Below are 16,022 nucleotides of genomic sequence, written 5' to 3'. Positions count from 1 at the left end.
CGTGAGACACTTGCGTGAGAAAATCGATGATGAGCAACATCGATCACGAAATTCAAAAAGAACTTGGAAAGTCGTACAGCGGAAAGACACGATTAAAAAAAAAGACTGACTATTATAAAGTTTAAACTTCAAAATATAACAAGATTTACAAACTGACATTTATAAGAAAATAAAATTGAAAATTAATCGAAATGTAAATAAAGAAAAAAAACCTTTAATTTTATTCTTGATTTTAGGAGTAAATTGGCTTCTTAAATTGCATTTGAACAAATTTTATTTTTATTCTAATCTTAAAACAAACTTTTTAATCGCCAATTATTTTTCAACGAAATAAAAAGAAGTAATGATGATATTATATTGAAATTAAAAATATTTATCCCTTTAATCATATATATATATATATATATATATATATATATATATATATATATATATATATATATATATATATTATCGCAACATTTCTTTCTCTTGGCTGCAGCAATTATTAGGAATTTCTAATTTCAATCAACACGGCAATTATGTTCAAAAATAATTACGGTTGCAGATAACCTTTGGTAATAAATTCATTTTGTTCTGTATGGTCTTATTTCTTAGTCCATTGAGGTTTAGGAGAATGATCAAAGGTTGGGGCCCTCATATAAATTCTGCATATGAAAACTGTCTCCATCTACAGAAATTACTTTAAAAAGGCATAAATAAATAAATATTGTTGCGAAATTCCTCCACTAAGTCCGTGAAGTCAATGGGTTCGCTTATAGTGGGTGTATGGTGTAAAACAATCAACAGGCCTCAATAGCAAATAATGACGTTTATTAACAAAAGGGCACGAATACACAGATGACAAAACACAACCGAGACGCAAAAAAATACAAATAATACACAGCAGCCCACAAGTGGTAATCTTTTGCTAACAACAACCATAGCACACAAAGTGGTCAGACAGAATTCAGCAGGAGGATGGAATCTACGTAGCTACTCCCTACGGTTTCTCCAAACGCCTGCAGTTCTCCACTGTCTTCTCTTTTTCGCTGTATCCAACTGCCGACTCACTACTATACGACTGGCTACTCCACACACGACTCGATGCAGCTTCTATGCTCCAACTAATTCACAGTTGGCTCTCTGTGCGACTTTATATTACTAGACAACTAATTGCATTACTGTATTCGACTTGGACTGCCGGCCTTTTATAGCTTCTGGAGCTGGGCAGAGAAGGTTCTCGAACAATCAAACATATTTCAAATCCTATTGCTTCTATCTCCAAACTTCTTGAAAATTCTAGTACAATCTATTTTGTCACCAAATTCTTTGCCAAATGGTAGCCAAGTTTGTCGCCAAGTCTAGCTGTCACTGATCCGGCATCCGATCAGCATCCAGTAGAGATCATCGTAAAACGGTCTTTCTTTCGATGGAACTAACCATGCTGAGAAGCAATATTACAGATTCATAACATTATGCAATACATTTAGTTCATATTTATTTCATTAATAAAACAAAACATATAAATATAATTTCCAGAATACTCCTGTAACCGCAAAATTCAAACAAAAATATGTATTTTTAATTATAATTGGTCTCGGCCACATGAAAATGCTATTTGTAAAAATCCTTTGTCATCTTCAGAGGAAGACAGCACACATACCAAGATAAAACACACACACACACACACACACACACACACACACACATCATTGAATGATCATTATGAGGAAGAGGAGTATGTGTTTCTTTAAAATCTTTTTACAGGGGAAATATAACATATTCATAAAATAACCAGGCATTTCTTTTAGTTTCTGAATGAAGAGAAATAACAAATGCTTTCATTTGCAGGTTTCCTGAAACCCGAGATAGTAGACGACCCTTATTCTAGGAAAATGCACATAGACGCCGAGAAGCGCACCGAGCGAATCAAGCGCATGTATTCCCAGATTGAGAAGGCCTCGCTATCTGATTCCTTGACCCCGCACCACCGGACAGACGCCACGGCAGAACTTCTCCCTTATCAGCAAGCAGACTCCTCTGCCGAGGATGGCCACACTCCCATCTTCAAGCCGTACCAGCACGCCGTCCTCAAGGAAGGGGACGCTTTCTGCCCCGACCCCGCCGACAGGGGGGAAGCCTACCCCAAGATGCATTGGCGTTACGCCAACCATCCCCATATGGTCTATGGTGGCAGCACAAGCAAGCATTCCAGGGAGCAGGTGGATCCGAAACGACCCCTGCTGCTCGAATCCGACCTGGATCATCCCGCCAGTCAGTACCCATCTAGTTTCTCGTCCTCCAAAACATTCCAGCCGTCAAAAACTATCAGAGCTGACATCACAACAGGTGGTACCTCCCGCTCTGAATCCTTCAGTCCATTGGATACCCTGGAGGAGGGGTCCAATTTGAAGAACTCTTGCTTTCTACAGCATACAGATTCCTTGGAAACAGTCGTACACTGCGATACAGCCTCTAAAACGGAAGCTCCGTTGAGGACCATCACCAAAGACGTAGCACCACCGCAAACTCAGTCATGGAACATGACAACTGTTTGATGAGACCCGCCTACTAGCTGGAAAGTAGAGAAGGGTCTTAGGCTGAAGAATAGAGGGCGTGTCAAGTGACGTCAATGTAACGCGGGTATCATTTTTATCATAAAGATGAACACTTTGGTTACTGCTAAGGAATAGAAAGTGTTTTATCTTAACAATCAGTTACTTAAGAGGAGTTTAAGATACTGGAAGGCGAAATATTAAAATTTTTAGAAATTTCGATGAAAACTTTGCCCAAGACTTCAGACTAAATGCAATATCAATTGCATTTAGGATATCAGTGAATCAAAAAAGTCTTTTTTATAAATTAAGCTGCATTATACTACAACTAAAAGAAGTTTGCTTGTCATTGTATTGCTTTTAAAAAAGATTTTAAAATCAAAAGCTAAAAAATTAATTAACTAAAATTGGTTATATCTCAATTGAAATCGGGAAAATATTTACACCCATCTTAGTATATTTGACAGATAAAAAATAAGATGATATGGATGCGTAATTCAAAAAATAAATAAATAAAATAAACTCGAGGGGTTTACAGGGAAATGATTACAATTTATCTTAAAAGTTTAAAACATCAATTTAACCTTCAACAATTAAAAAATTGTAAATCTAATTGAAAACGCGCAGAACATTGAATAGATATTTGAAATATTAGTTCTACAACATTATCATTTTAGCTACTTGAAAAGTAACTAATTTTTACCATTAAAATTAATTTAAAAATATTTATATAATTCAAAATTAATATAAGAAATGAAAGAATAATTATTTCTAGGGGGGGGGGAAATCATCAGAATTCGAGCCAAGAGAACAGAAATTTAACAAACACTTAATTGATATCGTAATTAAACAATGAAATTGCTCGTTCCTTGTGATGTTTGCTATTCAAAGTTAAGAGAACTTCGCTATTAACAATTTTCTGAATAAAAACTGAGCTTTGGAGTTGTGCAATTAGCTGTTGAGATTATTGCGCAATCGAGCATGGAAACGCAGGACAGTTAATAAGGATAATCAAATAATAATTAAAAAAACAAAACTATCATCAAGCTAACATTCCCCGACAATCTATTATAATCTCTTAAGGAAAAAATATGTGAAAGTAACGACAACTTCAATAAATGAAGACGATGTCAAGCATGGTGGTCTTGATATATAACAAACATCAAAATATTGTTGCAGAGTTATTCAGTGTCTAGCATAGAGGGCCAGTAATCTATGGGGTTTGATATAATCCGAATTAATAATGCGTTAAGAATTTTGAACTCCTTAGTGAATCTGCTGTGCTATTTAATGAATTTCATTTTAGCTCATTAAAGACAGCAAGTTTTTGGGTAAACTTGTAAGTTCTTAAATCATCATAACTTTGTTATTTATGAAACAATAACAGACGGGACGCGCAACACGAGAAAACTCGTAAGCGGTTCTTAACGTGTTAAAAAATGAGCAATGTTTTCAAAAAAAAATCCACAACAACTATTTAGAATTTGCCTGAATTTCCATAGTTTTCCATTATTGAATTTAAATTCACTGGAATCAATGACATGATGCCTAGGACGCATGATAAACTATGCCATATCTTTCATTAAGTTGTGACATTAGACCACAAGCAGTAAATGAAAGCAGTGCAAAAATTATTTAACTGGTGGCGTGTCATGAATTGACAATTATTCCTTTAAAAACTATCGTTTGCTCTTATTATTATTATTAATAATATTTCCATTAAGATTTACGTTCACATTTTTGGCAATTTTATCTTAAAGTTCCGAGCTCTAGGATGATTCTTTCATAATCATGTAACTTGAATTTTTCTAGAAAGATAATTTGTGATCGAAACCTCAAAAAAAAAACTAATATTTCGTTGATATTTTAAATTCACAGTGAAAGCAAGTCGAACGAACGAATCTCCTACTATATTTCATAAAAAATATCTAATAAATTTTAGTCATATACACATATAAAAAAAATTTTCATTTTTGTTTATATAAATTATCAACTAAAAAGATATAAAAATTAAATCCTCTACAACTAAATTTTATAGTTTTGTCTGCTAATATATTAGAGATGAACCATTTGTAGAGATGCGTCATGTATACCAAAGTGTTCATTTTCTGTATGATGCCATTTGCACACATTTCTATCACACTCCAAGCTTTATTCCTCATCCATTATTTATGCTTTTTAAGTGATAGAGCTCAACTACCTGTTGCAATCGATATACTAAACTGAGTGTTATGAAGACACCCAGTTCAAGATGTTATTTTGTCTTTTTAAATTAAAACTTATTTTCTTGTACATAAACATTACGCATCTAATTAATTCATATGCTGTTGCAATACGATCTATTTATTTACAAAAGTTATGGATAGTGTATATATTTGTTTGGTTATTAAGATTTATTTTATTTTTATTTATTTGAAATATAATAGGTTACATTTTTGAAGTTTCTTACCTATTTTAAATGAGCTTGAATCAGTGCATCGAATTCTAAACTTTAAAAAAAAAATGGAAAAAACCTGCAAACATATCATATAGGATTGTTTTGTTTTGTTTTGTTTTTGTAATATGACCAAAAAAATTCAAATATCTCAAATTAATTTAGGGCGACGGTATATTTAAGTTTCATAAAAACTAGTAGTGTAAGTTTCGATGAATGGTATCCATTCCTTTTTACCAAAAAATATTATGTGTAATATCTTACGCTTTATGTTTAGAAAAATTGTGATTCATTAACCATATGATTTTGTTCTACATCAGAAGTTCATAGCTACAAGATAAGATTATTCATTTTTGTTTATTCAGTTTAACTGCTTCATTCAGTACAAAAAAAACCATTGTTCTTAAATTTGCTATATGTGTATATATGTTGTATATGTATATATATATACACCAACTGTTGTGTAGTGATAGTTATTTTATATTATGTTGCAGGCATTCTCATAAAATACTCGCTGGTGTCATTTATTAATGTATAGTTGATCACTCTATGTGAAACATGTCTCGCTTTAGACAGGTGCTATAATGCAATATTAAATAAAAGATGTGTTACCATCTAACAAGCCACACAATTCCCCAACTATACATGAAAAGCAATCGAAACAGTCATAAGGAATGAAAGAACAAAAACAAAACAAATCCTTAAAAACATTCCTTTTAATTAAAAATAGAATAAATGTTGCATCTGAAAATACCCGGCATAGTCAAATCCAGTTATATAAATAAATCAAGAAAGATTTTACAGAATGCTAACGGCGCTCATTTAAACGTAAACTGCACAATTCATCCAAAATCCTACACGTTGTCTTGTGTTGAGATGTGGCGACTATCCTATCCTATTTGTGGCGGACAAGTCATTAAAAGCCTGAACGTTTAACAGAATTGAATTATAGTGATTAGGTAGGTGCAGCACACATACCTATCACGATGCAAAAGTATCGAATAAGTTATAAGCGAAACTTGCCCTCAAAGGTTAGAAGAAAATCGAAACGTGCAAAACGAATGTATGTGCATAGTACCTGACCAAATGGCGTGTGTTCACCAGGCATAAGTGAAATCAAATGAACATAAATTGATTCTAAGACACCAGAAAATAAATTATTATCTTATTTAGAATCAAACTCTTCCTTAAAAGTATCATTTTACAGTAAATATCAATCAGAAGTCAATCAATTTCAAATAATTCCACCTAATTGCGTCAATCATCAGTTATTAGAAAATCAAATATCAATTTTCGTCACGTAATCAAAATTTAAATTACTTGAAAATGTACTTTCAAACATTTTCTATACAAAGATACATATTAAGAAAATCTAATAGAATTTAATCCAAAAATAATTTTCCCGTTGCTCATAGTCTAAAAGGAACAGTTGTCATTTCCTTTCTGCTTACAGCCGAGTGTTTGAATCAACTATAAAGCAATCTTAATGGGATGAGCCTGGCATCGGATCACTGTATTCGATTTTAATGAGTTCATAGATTCCGGTTGAATATCAGACGTGTTTATGTCTTCTTGTCACTCAATACATATAAAACAAACGGAAAAAAGAAAAGGAATTTATTTACAACACGAATACTTAAGCGTCAATCAGAATGTTTTTATTGCATGGGAAGTGCGTTGCCATTTCGTTCTGTGAAAGTTCGACGAATCTTATTTGTCCAGAATTTATTATATGTTAATAAAATTTGTTCAGGGCAAATATTTTATTCGGTATATAAACAAAAGTTTTAAAGTAAGGTTTGTTCGACCGTAACATATTTAAGTTCAAACAATACAATAAACATTTGAAAGTTTGTATTTTAAACCGGCATAAAAAATTATATTAAAATATACAATGAGCAACTCAGACTGCACACCTTGGATAAACATAGAACAAATGTAAATACATACATTCATACGTGTTGCATCAAAATAAGCACTGAACTCAACATCTGTCAGAAATTCCAATAAGGCACACGCATGCGCATATGACCTTCAAAGAAAAATGTCCAGCATCATCAGTTATTAACATCCGTCCAATTTTTTGATACTCTGAATCTTCTGACTTAGGAAAATGATTTTAAAGCATCATTGAAGAATTTTTTACTTTAAAGCATCCATTTATAAATTCAGAGTTTGAACTTTAAGCTGATCAATGCAGTTTTGTTTAGTTTCGAATAAAAAAAAATGACAAAATGTGTAGCTTGCAATTGTTTTAACAATCAGGTGTTTTAGAAACCCATCTGTTTCGAGCATTTTTTTAAACTTTTCTTTTCAGATTTAAAAACAATAAATTATAATCTGAGCTTAAATGTTTATTTTTTCTTTATCATTAAAACTGTATCTACTAAGTAATTATTCCAAATGTTTTATCTAAATATATTACTTCTGTTAAGCTCTGATTTTATTTATTACAGAAAAAAAATTGTTCAGTGAAATTTTGTTCTAAATGACTCTTTAGGATTATTTTGTTGAAGAAATATGCATTTATTTCATTTTCTGTATTTAATTTAAAAACAAAAATATTGATGTGAGTTGGACAATGTTGATATCATTTCAATATTTCTCATCAAAATAAAAAAAATCAATAAATGTTGTAATCATTTGTGTCAGTTAGACATAGTAGTGTAGTAAACTGTATTTATGAAACTCTGCGTAACTTAATTTACAAAATACTTCTCAATGATGTGTATATATAAATAAGGCTATCACTTTTATATATTTGTGTAATATGTTTTTCACAATAAGTGCGAAATGAAACATTTTCTGTGTGTCATTTTATGCATAGAGAGATTTTCTTTCATTTATTAACAGTTTTTAAACAATTTTGGCAAATAAATAAAAAAAAAGAAAGAAATCCAGCGTCATTCCAAAATGAGTTTTACTGATAATCTAAATCTTAACTAAAATTGATATTTCGAAATCTTAAATGCTTTGCAATAAAACTCACTTTTTTGGAAATATTTACCATTAATCTAAGTGCTAATGGTGAAATAATTTTATACTTATCGATAAAAAACCATTGTAACTGATGAATTATTATTTTATTTAGAAATAAAAATCCAATGCATAATTCCAATGGCATTTTAGAAACTTCAGTTAAAGTACAGTGAATATCTTGCTTTATTTTAATTCAGAAATTTAAAATTTTTTATTTATAATTGTTGTTTGTTTTTTTTGTATAAATCATCACATATTCTCCCTCGCTCTTTCTCTTTCTAAGCAATTTTCTTTTGTAAATTCATAACGAATACTTTGGATATATTCATAATAACAATTTTTGAAAGGATGTTCAATGTTAAAAATATTGCAAGTGATGCAGCCAACACATCTGCTCATTTCACCACAAATGTATTTATGTGAACTAAAGAAATAAATAAATAAATTCTTCGATGAAGAATAAATAAATAAATTCTTCATTGAAAAGTTCTGGAAATGATAAATTACCATGAAACTACAAAAATCGATCCTTTTTCAGTAATTACATTACTGTTTTTATTTTTTCCCTATGCTTGGGATTATATCATTTTATACATATTGTATTAGTTATATCTTCATGCATAAACAAGGTCATATAAAAATATTCTCATATAAAAAATGTTGCCTATTTATTTCTTGTAAAAAATGCATACAATAAATACAGTTCTATCAGTTTATACAGAAAAAAAATGGCCCACTAAAACATTTTTAGCTTTCAGTTAATTAATGTAATAAAGAAGTAATTCATCGAAATAAATTATATTTAGCAATAAAAAAAACTCGTAAAGTATCATTAGCCAATACGAAACATCGGCATTAACACATTCACGAAAATGTAACATTATGATAAGCTGCAAAAATAGACAGGCGTGTCATTTTTGCAAAAAACCGAATCGATAGATTGAATGCTAAAATATTTCTGTCATTTTGTCTCAAAATGTTAAATAAATTAAGCTTTACTTTATCTAGTTTTTTAAAAGAAATAGATATTCCAAATTCTTTTTTAATTAGCTTTGTTCACAAAAGAGAAATTTTATACAATATTCTGGACAAACAAAGATATAATTCAAAGTATGAAACTTTGTGTGAATCTTAAGAAACAGAAATCAGATTTTAAAAATTTAACTGGGTATTTTTTTTTTCTCAGCTGGTGCTTTTAAAAACAATTTTCCGACTCATTTTTTTTTATATGACTTTAAGACAGAAACTCAATTTGATAGATAATCTGTTATAGACAGCAGGTCACAGCTTTAATACAAAACTTCACAAAATACTCCACAAAGATTCTTTTCATTTTAACATTTTGCATTAGTGGATAATAAAAAGTCTATGAAACTTTCTTGTACATTTTATCGTTCAATATTTCCGAAGACAGTTTGAACAGACAGACAAAATGACGACTGGTGTAAAAATTTCCAGCATCATAATATTTAACTTATTGTCAACATAAATTCTACTCACCATCTCCTCTTTAATAAATGTCGGTACATTGGTAAAGAGAAGATGACAATTCATAACAATCTTCAAGACGATACATCTCTTACCTTATCCCTATAAAAAAAAAACAGTGGAAAGATTCTTCGCAATCATACAACAGGAATACAATGAAAGAAACTGAATATAAAATTTAATATTCTTTACTACTAATAAATGTGTTTGTGCGTTTTCAGAATTAAGAGGAGAAATGCTGCTATTAGAAGAGATTACAGATTGACTTATGGCGCTATGGTGTGGGATGTTATGGGATTAGTCTCCATTAGAAAGGTTCATGTATATAATAAACAGAATTAAGACAATTAAAATAACACAGCTTTTTAATGTCAGATAATTGCTGGAATCATAGACATGAAGTTATATTTAACTATTTATTTGAAATCAACTATAACCAATTTTCTGGCGACTCAGAAAATGAGAAGAAAAAAGTACAATCACAACACCAGGAAGGTTAGATTATTCTGAAAACTATGTTCTTAATAGTACAGTCATTTCCTGCTCATAATCTGCGGCGGAGTATAATTAGCATGCACTATTTTTAGCCCCGACACAAAAATTTTCAGCAGATAATACGCACCACGTATAATCTGCAGATTATGCGGGACAGATAATTAGTGACGATTCTCATGTTTGTTTTAACAGATAATCCGCGAATTATACACAGGAAATTATAGTCTATGATGTCATGGGATTTGATTCTACTAAGTTACACGATGAACAGAACAGATACCAGGCTATTGAAATCACAAGACTTGGATGTTTGTCGAAATTTTATATTTAAAAATATTTTCTTGGAAGAATCCAGCATTGAGTTATGGATGAAAGATTTAATTAAAAATAAAAATTATTCATTTTCTAGGATAACCAACTGATCGCCGAACACGGCTAATAGTCAATAATTTTGTTGATAGCTCCCATATTAAATTTCATTTTTCTAGCTCGTTCGGTAATCTCATTCACATGAAAAGCGAAACATATTGAAAGTGAACTCGTCGATAGATATGATTGAAAATTCGAGATAGAATAATTTTGATGATAATCCAAATTTAATTCGCCTAACTTGTTTAGTTTTTGAATTATCATTTGCACCGCATACTTACAGCTAACAAATTTCATTTCAAAATTTATAACAAATCTGTAATCTTGGCGTAATATTCACAGACAAAATTTCATTCTCTTGTTTTTGAACTTTCTTGTTCGTAGATACAAATCATTCTAAAAATGGTTTCTTCGGATTTGAAGAAGATTAAAACGTTGATTTCGATCCATTTCAAACTTTTCGATGAATAGAATAATTTACATACTTCGTATATTATAAAGTGAAATAATGACATTTCATAGATTCAATTGCAAATACAATAAAGCATCATTTATTCATCTCCCGGTTCATACAGCCAAGTCCCATTTCATTGTAAGTACGATAATGATAAACTTTTTATTCAAGCAATGTAAGATTTCGGTAATATCAGAAGACTATGTAAGTTCGTGTCCGATCTATTGATAACTTTAAAGTAAACGAAATTTAGATCCCGAATATAATCTCTATGATTCTGTATGACAATTTCTATCAATCCATAAGTTTGCCAATTTTATTTTTAAAGTATGATCTTGGCTTACTATGAAAAACGGTCAAGAGGTGCTTTTGTACATCTTCCGCAGATTTTCAATTTTTGCCATTTAAACTATCCTGCAAAGGTTGAAACAGATCATAAAGAGACACTGCAAGATCGAAAGAAAATGGCGATGTTGAAGAATTTCCCACTTCAACTCGTGTAATTCTCTCAGCGTGTGTTGAGCAACATGTGCTTTGTCACTGTTGTAGGGAAAGATAACACCTTTTCTGTTTGCCAGGACAGGATGTTTTTCTCGAATGGCAGCAAGAAGTCTTGTGTATTGTTCATGGTACTTATCTAACGTGATCATTTCACCACATTGGTATAGTTCGACAGGAATAATTATGAAATTGTTCCACCAAATACACCACACTCATTTTAAAGATTACACCTCAAGTTTTGTGGGAGCTTCTATATTTTCATCTGCTTTCTTCCATATTCTTTTGAGTTGAACATCGTTGTATAAAATTCCTTTTTCATCGATTATTAAGTCCAAAAATGGCTCCTTGTTGCAATATACAAAAGAAATAAATGATGCAGAAATGCGGTATTCCAGCTATCGAACTTGGGAACATACCCAGCCTTTTTTTAAATGGCGAAATGCGGTCGATATCCAGCTTCATCAATTCTTGGATTTTCTTCCATTCTACGCTCTCTCATTACCACCATCAACATCGGAAGGCCACCCGGTATTGCTTGACCTTACAATGAAAAAAATATTATTCCGAAATCTACCAAGCCAGTTTTTCACAGTAAGCAAAGCAGTATAATAATAAGCCGAATAAAGCCTCAATGAACAGACGAATTTTTTTTTTTTTTTTTTCCCTTGCAGCTTCAGTATTTACACTTTTCCGAAATTCATAAAACATTACCTGTTGAAAATGAAGCAGTTCATTACCACTTTTAAAAATTCGTCTTACACAAAAAAATCGACCCGTTTTTCATTGATATTTAATGCTACAGAAAACACTCATCTTTCAAATGTAAAAAATATAGACACACGAAACAATGGCATTTGCCTACAAAATACACTTAGAAGCCATCTATGAAAATCTGCCACGAACTTTTGCTATGTTCAGATACGTAATTTTTGGTGTTAAAGAACCTGACAAACGAAATTTCACTCGAGGGGTATGTCAACTGTAATAATAATATCATTATTTAGGAATGATTCACAATGGAGGAATTAATAAAAGACAAATTGCCTGGAGCCAGGTTAAGTGAAGAATTTATTTCCTCTTCCTTTAAAGATGCAATGGACTCACCTGAAACTTCGAACTTAATTTCGTTTGTCCAAATAAATTTGTAATTAGCAAGGAAAAAAAATTATTTTAATTAATTTGATTCACAGTGTTGTATTTAAAACTCAGACAATCAATACGTCACATTACGATTAATTTTTTTTAATTAAACGCTCCTGCATATACAAAAATCGTTAAAAAATAATAAATATGTGCTCAATATATTCAATAAAATATATTTTTTTCTATAAAAAAAATGCATCATTTTAAAATTTAATTGTTTTTTTAATTACTAATCAATAGTTAATATATCAGTACTATTTTTTTAATTTTAAAAAACTATACTAGCAGTATTAAATTTGGAATTAAGTACTTTTTCATTTGTGTTTTGTTTTGCATGAGTCTCTTGAAAACATATAAAGGCTATTTTGCTGCATATAATTTTATAACAGAGAATATAAAATATTTACCTATTAAATTCTGTCAAAATACTTTATAAGTGTATTAAGTCAATTTAATTGGGTGTAATGATACATCTTGTTAGCTTTCATCGGTGAAGTCGATCTTACCCAAATGCCTCCATGTGCGCTCATCCAATACAATAAGTTCATCCTTTTGTTTTCATCGTCCATCATTTTTCATGACTTCATCCGATAAGTCTTGTGTTTAACTTTCTAGGACCAAACAGAATCAGTACACATAACACAAAAATAGAGTTACAACAAAAATTTTGTTTTAATGTGTTGCATAAAAATGTTGCAAAAAATGGGTAGGACTGATGAGGTCTAGATTGTTTTATTATATTTTTATGGTAGAAGAAAATGCTTCGAATTTTAAACAAAAATGTAAAAAAATCGAATCAAATGAATGAAACCTTAATCTTCCTAAATATAGAGAAAGCAGGCAAATCTAATATAATAGGCATCTGTCATAAATTTCATGAGAAATAATACTTGGGAATCGTTCCGGTATATTAAGGAAAATATTCTAGTTTCGTGATTTTAAAAAAAGAATACCATTTGTTACGTTCATTAATATTACGCAATTTCAGAATTTATAAAAAAGAAGAGAAAAAGAATATTGTGAGGACGTTAAGGGGTTCAGTAAAAAGTCCGAATAAGTGTAAAAGTTATTTATTTATAGGTTACGTTACACACAAATAATTTACATTATAATTTTAAGATATATATATATACATATATAAGAGCATGTAATAAAGCATGCAGCATATGCCATCGCTAGATCTTAACTGAGTCATAACGACACAAGACTTCAGAGAGCACTGTCCCTGGCGTCATCATGGTTAATATTACAAGAGCGGCTACAACATATATTTAAAACAAGATCAACTTTTTATCATTTTTGGAGGCGAATCTAAAAAGCCTTTCCACAACTGTTACAATAATCTGCTTTGGGATGGCAAAAAAGCTAAACAAATTGAAATTTCTAGATTTTTTTTAATTAGCTGCAGAATTTTTCATTCATTTCATAAAATAAAGTATTAAATGCATGAACGGAACTGTGAAATAACTCTTATATTTTTAACAGTTCACTAAAATGAATAGGCACAGGTAACAGAAAACATTATATCGATCTCTCCATATTTCTCAAAAAAATATAACATAAATGCTAACATTATAATTGCCTCTTTATATTTCTTTTTCAAAAAAAAGTAAAATATAATTTTGAAACTAATATATGTGAATGAATTCGTTGTAATTAAATGCTAAATAATTATGCTATAAATAAAAAGATTATAATTTAACAAAACATACTCTAGAATAGTAAACTTTCTGAAAATAAAATTACAATCAAAGAAAAAACACATTTGAAAAGCATTCTTAACTGATTGTTTTCATACAAAATTTTAGAATTTTTATTAATTACTAGCCGCCTTTGCCGACCAGGCGGTTCGCCAATCTTAATATACGTTCAAATTTTAATAATTAAATATTTTACGCAATTCCTACTTTATTAGATTCTTCATCAAAATATTTTAAAACTTCAAATTTTGATAGTCATATAATTCACTCATAATATTATAAAGGCCTTCATTCATAACGTAATATGTATCTCTCTCATTTTCTGTTAGCACCCGTAGAATTTATGCTTTAAATTAAAATGTAAATGATTAATCTGTAATTAATATAATAATATTTTTTACTGAAACAAAGCATTTTTTTATAATATGATTACCGATAACAGAGTCACTGAGCGTTTAAACTTTATGGGCACTAAAGAATATCTTTCTTAATTTATGTAATATCTCAAGAATTTCTCAACAAAATTTTCTCAGATTCATCATGAAAAGATCGACCAATTAACAATGTTTAATTTTAAATGCATCAAACACTAAGAAAATAAAATGAATCGTTTAAAATAATCGGTCTAAAACAGGTTTAAAAAAACTACTTAAAAAACGATGTACTTAAAACTATACGAATATACAAAAAATATATAACATAAATACAATTTACTTACAAAAGCATGCAACTAACCTAAAAATAATTTAAATCGTCCGTTGATAATGGTTGTCATGGCAACAATCGGAACACAATGAGCATGCGTGAATTTTCTTCGCCAATTACGGTAACGCAAATGCGTGAATTTTTCTACGCCAGTTGGGGTAACGCTATGCAGATTATACATTTTTAATTTCCTTTATTCTGTGTTTTTTTAATTCAAAAGTACTTCAGAATGAATCTGAAAGATGGATTAATTAACAATGTTTAATTTTAAATGCATAAAACATTAAAAAAATAAACAGAATCGTTTGAAATAATCGGTCGAAAAATGTTAACCCTAGCCTCATTACTGTTGGGGGGAAAAAAACTGAAGCCTTACTTATTTGGCGGTGGGGTAAATGAAAAGAATTTGTTGGCGGGAACACTAGCTTTTTATTAATAATTAAAATTCGAATTAAAAATTCAAAAAAAGGGACCCCAGGTGCACATTCCCGACCTCTAAGGTATACATGTACCACATTTGGTAGCTGTAGGTCAAATGGTCTTTTCTGTAGAGCGCCAACACACACACATTGAGCTTTATATATAAGTATAGATAAAAAGGAATCATTTTATTGAAATAAAGCAATTTTCTAAGCCTACTTTGTTTAAAAAGCTGGATAAATTAATTATAAGTGATAATAAAGTTAAACAAAGGAACACAACAGAGTGAGAGTACTAGCATGTTTATTTTACATAATTATTGTTTTTTGGAGGTATGAACTGGCTGATTAAGTTACAGGAATAACAACACTAAATGTGATAATGATATTAAAATTTATAAAATGACAAGGATTGATGTTATCATTTACAATGATTTGGCCCTTCATTTTCACAACCCTTGCAGACTGTGAAAGCACACAAAATTGTGTTTCTACAAATATCTTCAATAACAAGAGCATTTTTGTAACATATTTAAAATGGTGAAAAAAGACAGCATACAAATGAAAAATGAGGTTTAAAAATATCGATGAAAACATGTTAAAAGCTATAAAACAACAACAACCAATGAGAAATTATGTTGAGACAATTGGGAAAAATATGTATAAATAGATGATGAAACAAATTCTCTTTTTTTCCCCTCAAGATTGAATTCACAATCCAATTTTGCAAAAAACCAATAAGAAATTTAGAGAAGAAAAAAATTGGCAATTTTCAACATTATTATTGTACTCTTTTCT

At 30.2% G+C, this 16,022-nt stretch overlaps 1 protein-coding gene across 2 annotated transcripts in view; it reads left to right on the top strand.

Annotated features, from left to right (window-relative positions):
• LOC129965565 (uncharacterized) overlaps positions 1 to 8,575 on the top strand; it is a 240,866-nt gene extending 232,291 nt beyond the window's left edge. For both annotated transcript variants that reach the window (XM_056079567.1, XM_056079568.1), the window contains one exon: positions 1,834 to 8,575. In XM_056079567.1, coding sequence (XP_055935542.1) covers positions 1,834 to 2,540 — 707 coding nt within the window. In that variant the 3' untranslated portion in view covers positions 2,541 to 8,575. The remainder of the gene's footprint in view (positions 1 to 1,833) is intronic.
• Positions 8,576 to 16,022: the final 7,447 nt, after the last annotated feature.

Source organism: Argiope bruennichi, chromosome 4 (assembly GCF_947563725.1).
Source record: "Argiope bruennichi chromosome 4, qqArgBrue1.1, whole genome shotgun sequence".
NCBI lineage: Eukaryota > Metazoa > Arthropoda > Arachnida > Araneae > Araneidae > Argiope > Argiope bruennichi.
The sequence above is the reverse complement of the archived record's forward strand: the minus strand, read 5'-3'. Positions and strand labels throughout refer to the sequence as shown.